The following is an 8,521-nucleotide window of genomic DNA, read 5'->3' on the forward strand; positions in this document are numbered from 1 at the left end:
TGGAAATGGGAGGACTTCCGCCAAGATAGAGGCATAGGTGGATGTGCCGTGCCTTCTCACACAACCAAGTTTAGAGACAACTAAATATTAGCAACAGAAAACACAGCCAGAACACGGAAAATTGAACTTTTCGGAAGTCCATTAACAACAAATTCTTCAGCCTGACCGGTAAGGGGCGAAACCAGCGGCTGGTGAAGCGGGGTTGCACAGGAGGACTCGGTCAGACAGACTCAGGTGCGCGGAATCCAGGCCTGCGGAATCCAGGTGCAGGATTGGACCTAGTGAGCGACCGAGCGAGCAACCAGGCGAGCAACTGCGGGGGAGACAGCGGGGGAGCGGTGCTGCATGTTGACTGTGGTTGCGCATTTGTGCTCAGGTGGACAGGCGAGGGAGTGGGCGGTTTGACCGGGGCCTGGCGGGTCCCCGCGGCAAGCAGCAGTGGACGGCGCCGCCATTTCCCTGCTCTGACCCACCTCCACATACAGCGTCACAACCCAGCGACCTGGGAGTCCAAGGCGCCGCTTCTCACACTTAAAGGGCGTGAACAGACCAAAAATGGCGCAAGAAGATCTCAAAGCTCCAGAGCTTATAGATCTAAGCGATGAAGAAATAGCAAAACTCTCAGACACACAGTTTAAAACACTGGTGATCAGAATCCTCACAGAACTGGTTGATTATAGCCACAAATTAGACAAATATGTGAAGGTGAAACTAATTGAAATGAATGGAATTGCACAGGACACCAATAGCAATGAAAAGGAAACTGGGACTCAAATCAATGGAGTGGACCAGAGGAAAGCAAATAATGGCCAAACAGAAAAGAGTCAAGAAGCAAGAATTCAAAGAAATGAGGAGAGTCTTAGGAACCTCCAGGACATCTTTAAACGCTCCAACAACTGAATTATAGGGGTACCAGAAGGGGGGAAAGGCACAGCCACCAGTGGAAAACTTATTTGAACAAATAATAAAGGAGAATTTCCCCAATCTGGCAAAGGAAATAGAATTCCAGGAAATCCAGGAAGCTCAGAGAGTCCCAAAGAAGTTGGACCCAAGAAGGAACACACCAAAGCACATCATCATTACATTAGCCAAGATTAAAATGAAGGAGAGAATCCTAGAAGCAGCAAGGGCTAAGGGGACAGTCACCTACAAAGGAGCCCCATCAGACTGTCAGCAGATTTCTCAAAAGAGACCTTACAGGCAAGAAGGGGCTGGAAAGAAATATTCCAAGTCATGAAATCCAAAGACCTACAACCAAGATTGCTCTATCCAGCAAAACTTTCATTTAGAATGGAAGGACAGATAAAGTGCTTCTCAGATAAGATCAAATTCAAGGAGTTCATCATCACCAAGTCCTTATTATATGAAATGTTAAAGGGACTTATCTAAGAAAAAGAAGTTAAAGAAACATGAACAGTGAAAGGACAACAAACTCACAGTTATTAACAACCACACCTAAAACAAAAGCAAACTAAAAGGACAGCTAGATCAGGAGTGGAAACATAGAAATGAAGATCTCAAGGAGGGTTAGCAACAGGGGAGTGGGAGGAGGAGAAGGGGGGAGAAGGTCCAGAAAATAAGTAGCACAGACAGTAGATAGAAAATAGAAGGGGGGGGAAGAATAGCATGGGAAATATAGAACCTAAAGAACTTGAGACACATGATCATAAACTAAAGGGGGGGTAATGGTGGGGATGAGGGGGTAGGGTGGAGGGGAATGCAAGGGGGAATAGAACAACTGTAACAGCATAATCAATAAAAAATTTTTTAAAAAGACATGGAAATGCACAACTAACTGACAGCTAGGTGGGAAGGAGATGGTTGGGGAAAGAAGGGGAACATGTACAAAGGACTCCTGGACAAGGACAATGGGGTATGGATTGTCTTTGGCAACAGAGGTTGGACAGGGTGGGGAGAGCAATTGGGGGGAATGGAGATAACTGTCACTGAACAATACTAAGAAAATAAATTTAAAAAGAAGCTGAGACTGGATAATAAATTAAATGTTGGGAGCATGAGCTCAGATCTGTTTGGAAAGATGTACTGCCCTGTTGGTTTTCATCAAGCCATTTGGTATCTTCCAGAATTATTTCTAACACGACTCTTAAACCTCTTGAGATCATACACAATTCTGAGAACTTGCTATGAAGCTTTGTATTTTTCTCAAATGATGGTGTGTACATTTCTGAAATATATATGTGCACATCTATGTATATAGATGTATATTTATTTCTCAGAAGCATTCAGGAGCCTCTTCAATGATTCTGGGTTAATCCCATTTTTTCTAATTCAAAATGAGCTTTCCTCATTTGAGTGCCTAGCTCCTTCTGTGGCAGGGCTCTGGTGATCTTGGAAGTTGTTGGTTAAGTGGGGATAGTGAGGTGCCTGAGTAAACAGCATCAAAGAGAGAAAAGACCTGGAGCACATAGAAGATGGAACTGAGCCACAGTCTTTGCATTTCCCACTGAAGCTTTAAATGTATCTGCAGTCTCCACTTGAACCAAATAAGCTTCCTTTACAAAAGAAAGAGCCTACTTTTTTCCTTATAAAATCCTGATTTTATTACTTCTTGAATATTTCTCTTTTTAAAGGAGAACTACAAACCTTATATTATAGGGGCCTCAGATTGACAGCTTAACTTGTATCACACTAGGATTCAGGTATTTCTGGTCACGGAGCAAAGGCCAGTGGGACGGGTATGACAAGGGTGTGTTAGCAGCAAGGACTAAGAGAGCTCATTTGGAATGACCTCATCACAAGGAATAAAGAGTTGGTTTGAGCAATGTGCCAGATTTAAGGGTCAAGTGTGATTTTAATACAGTGCAGTATCAGCCAATCATTGCCCTGCCACCCCTAAGGGCTTTTGCCTGACCCAAGTTGAGAGATGATAGTGATCAGTATGCTAAAAATTTGATTCACTAAAATGTCTGTGAGGCATCACAACAGATTTTGGTAGTGCCCCAATCCATATACTTACTGTGAACCCCTATAACTTCCTACCTGAGCACTTTTTTCAGGAGCAAAGGAAGCAAGCTCAAGCCATGAGCTGGGCAAGCTAGAAATGCCAGAAAGTTAATACCCCTGGAAGCAGCCCCCAGTCAACCACAGAACAGAATGTGGTGAGGAGGCAGCCCTTAGCAGATGATGAATAGCGCCCTCAACTCTTAAGGTGGGATACTTCCGAGGCATGTTCTACAGTCTCCCAAAGTCCTCCAGAAGGATCAGGCTCCAGGATAGCTGGCTTGATAACTGTTAGCTTTCTTCCCATCACTGACTTTTCTTACTTCCTTTCCACTGTTCCTGGGATTGCTCCAAAATACTAAACTGCTTGCACTTACATCCTTGTTTCAGAGGCTGTTTCTGGGGGAAGCTCAATACTAAGACAGGCATTGAGTATACAAGGCAGCACAAGTTTGGGGTCAGGCAACCCTGAATTCAAATTGCTTCTCACCAGTGGCGGTGAACAACTTAGTTTTTTTAAGACTGTTTCATCCATGAAATGGGAAGAACAGTAGTGACTTCACCAGGACACTTTATTAGAAAGATGTTGAGAATGTATATGAAGTATTGTGCACTGAGGCTTGTATATACTAGGTGCTTAATAAATGTTGACTATTCTCAATTACATAATATTGTTAATAGAGCACAGTGCAGGGTGAAGGCAAAGCTGTTCCCCACACTCGGGTGATTGCTGAAGGAGGTTTGGAAGATGTGCTGTAGAGGTCGGGTGTCTGTGAGACTAAGGAGTTTCCTCATGTCAATGACTGAAGAGGAAACATTGCCACAGAAACATTGCTTTTATTATGTTGATGAACTTACTTTTCTGTCTTTTTTTAAGTTTTACACTTTTTAACAAAGATTTTATTTATTTATTTTTAGAGAGAGGGGAAAGTAGGGAGAAACATCAATGTGTGGTTGCCTCTCATGTGACCCCACTGGGGACCTGGCTCACAACACAGCCCTGTACCCTGACTGGGAATCAAACCCAAGACACTTTGGTTCACAGCCCACACTGAGCTACACCAGCCAGGGCCTTAATTTGCTTTCTTAGGGTCTTTCATATTGGAGTTGTTCCCTTTGCTCTCCTTCACTCCCTACTCCTAAGCAAGGTCATATTTAAATTTTCTGATCACAATGAAAGAGAATTCCTTTCAGCCACACTGAGGCAGGCTGAAGGATTTCACTTATTCTCTAATCCCCATGAATTAGACTGCCAGGTTCACTGGCAATGTTCAGGCTTTTCTAACTGCCTGGGGTTCCAGGGTGGGATATAAACAATGGGCCCCTTTGGCTAAGATGGCAGACAGCAGGGATGATCAGCTGTTGCCATGCCACTGCAGGTGCAGCTGGATGACCATGGTTATGGAATGTGTTTTGGCTCTTTTCATTGTTTACTCTAGCTCAAACTCAAGGGCCTATGGTGATATCCTGCCACAGTCTTCTACTTCTTTAGACACTAATAGACAAATTTCTCCCCAATTCTGTAGAGGATATATGCATAAGATATGCATAAGATACCATGATTTTTATGCAAAAGTAACTTTTAAGAGGGGATAGCATTACAGATAGGAAGGGACCCAGCAACCTTGACACACCTGGCCTTAAGAACAAGAGCCACAAGACCTGTGGATCTCATCTGTCTCATGGGAGAAAGAAAAACCTTTCTGTGACCTTGTCAGCTGGTCTTCAGCTCATGCAGGGATTTTCCCAAGAGGGTCCCATATAGTGTGTCTATGGGGTCTGAAAAATCTCTTGATATCAACACTTTAATACTGATCTCTGAGACACTTCATTAGTACCCCTCAGGGCCATTTGCATTAAAGTGACTTAGGTTTATGTCTTAGTGTGAAACTGTGAGCTCCTTGAGGGCAGAATTCAGTTATGATATTTGTTTGTGCCCAGAAGCCAGTATAGACCCTGCCTAGGGTTGCCAGGTTTAGCCAGGGAAGAAGGAAATATTGTTTATCCAAAATTCAAATTTAACTTGCATTTTATCTGGCAGATAGCCCATCTCAGTAAATATTGGTGGGTGAGGGAAGAAATGAATGACTAGAACTGTAGCAGCACATGGAGAAATAAACTGGTAAAAACACAGCCTGACCATGTAAAAGATACTCACCTAAGTTATGTCTAACAATCGCAAAACATCAGAACTGTGTCTGGTTCACGTTCTTTCTGCCTTGGAAAGTCTGACAGTCTGGTTTTGACTTGAGGGGCGTTTCCTACCCAGGCCTCCTCAGTCACTCGCACTTAGTGTCTGTGTGGGAAGAACGCTGATCTTCTATGAAGGTGTTTCGTTCCAATAACTTTACCTCTGAAGCCCACACATCTCTGATTTCATGTCTGCCTAACCGTTTATTAGTGCGCACCAGTTGTACAAGAAAATGGACAGTGGATGGTGTATGGGGTTCAGTTATTCTGAAGCACAAACATCTCTGTATCTTCCTTTAAAATTCCAAAAATGTGCTTTCACTCCAGCCGAACCCTGGGATTTTGGGTAAAGTCACTCACTTTGATTAAGCCATCAGGACCAATTCTGTTTGGGAGAGATATAGGCCTGGGGTTAGTTCCTTTAACAATTATTCTTAAGGAAGACTTTGTAAACTCTCTGGGTGAATTCTGCTGCGGCTCCCGCCCTGTTCACTCACTTTTTCTCTGAACTCTGGCCTGCCTGCTCCTTCTCCCTAACTCCTACCCACTGGTGCAACCTGAACACCAGCCATCATCACCTGGAGGGCTTGCTAAGACACAGATGCTTGGGCCCTCACCTCCCAAGTCACTAATTCAGCAGGTTAAGAAACTGCATTTCTAACAGGTTTCCTGGTGATGCCCTGCTGCTGCTGGTCTTGGCAACACACAGAATCGCCCTTCTATACCATTCCTCCCCCTGCTGTTCTGGATCCTTATCTCTTGTTCTCCATAATATTTCTCTGTTCCCAGAGCAGCATAACACAGTAACCTCAGTCTGCCTTGGCTTGCTAGTTCTATTTCCCTCCTTCTTTCTCCCCTCCAGTTGGTAAACATTTACTTACACTTCCTGTTCAATGTAGGCCAGCATTCGGCTGACATGTGATGCAGAGATCTCCCCGTCCACCTCAGCAATATATGTGTAGAGAAACTGGAAGGTGCTGAACGGGATCCGGGCAGGTCCACTATCATGGCCGGATGATAAAACTTCACAGGCTATCTTGAGAGTTTTGGAAATGGTCTATAAAGCCATAAGAGTAAATCAGGAGACAGGCACTATTCCAGGCTAGACTCCTAAGACCAGTTTAGATATGAGAAAGAAATGAAGTGGGAATAGTATAACGTTCTGGCAAGTTTTAGTTTTCTGTACCCAAATGTTATTTAATTCAATCAGATACTCTTGGTCTACTGGGTGTCTTCTTCTTTTCCCTCTTCTTTCTTTGTTGGAGGGATGCTGTCAAGGAATTAAATTTATAAACTGCTCAATACTTTAAAATATTTATTATTTTAATCAGAACAAACTGAAGAAGAATTGGATTTGCATTCTACAAAATTAAAATGAGTTATTATTCTTATTATTCTCCTGTGTTTGATATCCTCAAGGGGATGAAGTGATTAGTGTAACCAGATACTTGGAGGGAAGGCCACTGGGGGTGGGGAAGTTTGGGGGAGAGTGGGGGGAGGGTAATGCCCCTGGGAGATAAGAGTTGAAGACTCAGGAGGAGTGACACTGAGCATCACAATGAGCCTACTTCTTCTAATACATAAGGATCTAAAAATAAAAAATAAAAATAAAACATGTGGATCTATATAATCAGAACTACCCAGTACCTTATATGACACTGACCTTGTAGTTGCTAGGAAAAATTAGTAGATGATGAATGCTAGAAGTTTTAATGGAAGGGTTGCTACAGAAGCAAATATTCCTTACAATGAAACTTGAACATTAAAGTGTCGAGTTCAGAACTGAAGTTTCACTTATCTTTGTCTTTAAATAAAAACTGCACTTGGAATAGGAAAAGAGTTGTGAAATGATGGGATAAAGTAAAGATTCAAAGAAAGGATTGTTTAGGTCCTAAGTGGCAAAGACAGGTCAGCATATACACTACGGTGCTTTTTGAAAACACATGACATGTAGCTTCTCCTCACACACTCTGCAGGGAGCAGTGAAAAGTTAGTCCTAAGCAGCGAACTGGGAGAAAGGAGCAGCAGCTGCTGGAACTCCCCAAATGGTTGGCCAGTGCTGCTCTTGGTTTGCAGTTCCTGTTTGCTGTTGTGCTCTCCTCCTCTCCCTGAGTGTTGTGAATGTCTACATGGTGTGTCTTTAACTGGGGGGTGTGCCACCCAGGGACATAGGTCTGTCTGTGAAGTATATGAAGATGCTGAATCAACTTGACCCATGTTCCTAGGGACACTGCTTTACCTGATGGCAGGTAATTCAGACATTTTTGCATTAATTAATTAAATTGACTTCATATTAAAATATGTTTACATTTACAAATATTGCTATTTTATGAAATAGAATCTTCCATGTCTATGAGATTTAAAATGATATACTACTTGATGTCAAAGAAATTTTAGGTTTTCAACAACCCACTCTTTCTTGCCCTTGGGAGTCGTGCCTGAGAAATTGCCGTGAAGCACTGACTGAGGCAGCGTGCCACATGTTACCATGGGGGAGGACGGGAGGCCAGGCATACAAGCAGCTGGGTAAGAGGCTGTCAGTGAGGATGGAGAACACACATGTAAGATGAGGTCAGCATGACAGTGGGTTTGGGGAGATTTGCAAGCATGTGTGAATGGACCTACTTAATTTCCATCCATAGTGCATTCTCTCTGCCCTTCTTAAAACAATAGCAAACACTACTCTCATTCTGCCTTTGTCCTGTTGTTCTCTTTCTACAGTTTCATCCAAGTTGAGGTGCTGTTATGATATGAATTGTGTCTGCCCAAAGTTCATATGTTGAAGCCCCAACTCATATTTGGAAATAGAGCCTTTAAAGAGTAATTTAAGTTAAAATGAAATATTAGAGTGGGCCTTAATCCAGTAAGTCTGACCTCCTTATAAGAAGAGGAAGTTGGGGTGAAACAGAGAGAGAGAAAAAGAGAGAGAAAGAAGACACATACATGTGCACATGAACCACCATGTAAAGAAAGAGGGAGGCACTGGCTATTTACAAACCAAAGGAGACTGTCCTCAGACACACCTCGGTCTCAGACTTCCAGCCTCCAGAACTGTGAGGAAATACATTTTCATTGTAAGCCTCCCAGTCTGTAGTAGTTTGTTATGGCAGCCCTAGCGAACTAGTACAGATGTTTTCTACCCCAAACATCTTTTACCAATCATTTAAACAACCTTCAAATTCTATTGCCTTCATAAGATTTTAAAATAGCTTAAGAGATTTAATAAATAGCTGAATAGATAAAGAATTCTCTTGCCTGGAGCTTTTTGTTAAACTTAAGTAAATTTAAAGTAAACAAATCTGCATTCTGATGCACAAGGTATTTTGGTCAGATAGGCATTCACTTCATAGAGATAGCCTTTGAGCATCTT

At 42.7% G+C, this 8,521-nt stretch overlaps 1 protein-coding gene across 1 annotated transcript in view; it reads right to left on the minus strand.

Annotated features, from left to right (window-relative positions):
• The window catches only part of LOC119039152 (coiled-coil domain-containing protein 14-like), a gene marked incomplete at its 5' end in the record, with an annotated part of 31,362 nt that extends 25,154 nt beyond the window's left edge, over positions 1-6,208 (minus strand). The window contains 2 exons of the mRNA XM_053658816.1: positions 5,512-5,536; positions 6,033-6,208. Of these exons, the coding sequence (XP_053514791.1) occupies positions 5,512-5,536; positions 6,033-6,208 (201 nt within the window). The remainder of the gene's footprint in view (positions 1-5,511; positions 5,537-6,032) is intronic.
• Between the last annotated feature and the right edge of the window lie 2,313 nt (positions 6,209-8,521).

The sequence above is a fragment of the Artibeus jamaicensis genome, unplaced genomic scaffold (genome assembly GCF_021234435.1).
Source record: "Artibeus jamaicensis isolate MK-2021 breed Jamaican fruit bat unplaced genomic scaffold, CSHL_Jam_final contig_2192, whole genome shotgun sequence".
Taxonomy (NCBI): Eukaryota; Metazoa; Chordata; class Mammalia; order Chiroptera; family Phyllostomidae; genus Artibeus; species Artibeus jamaicensis.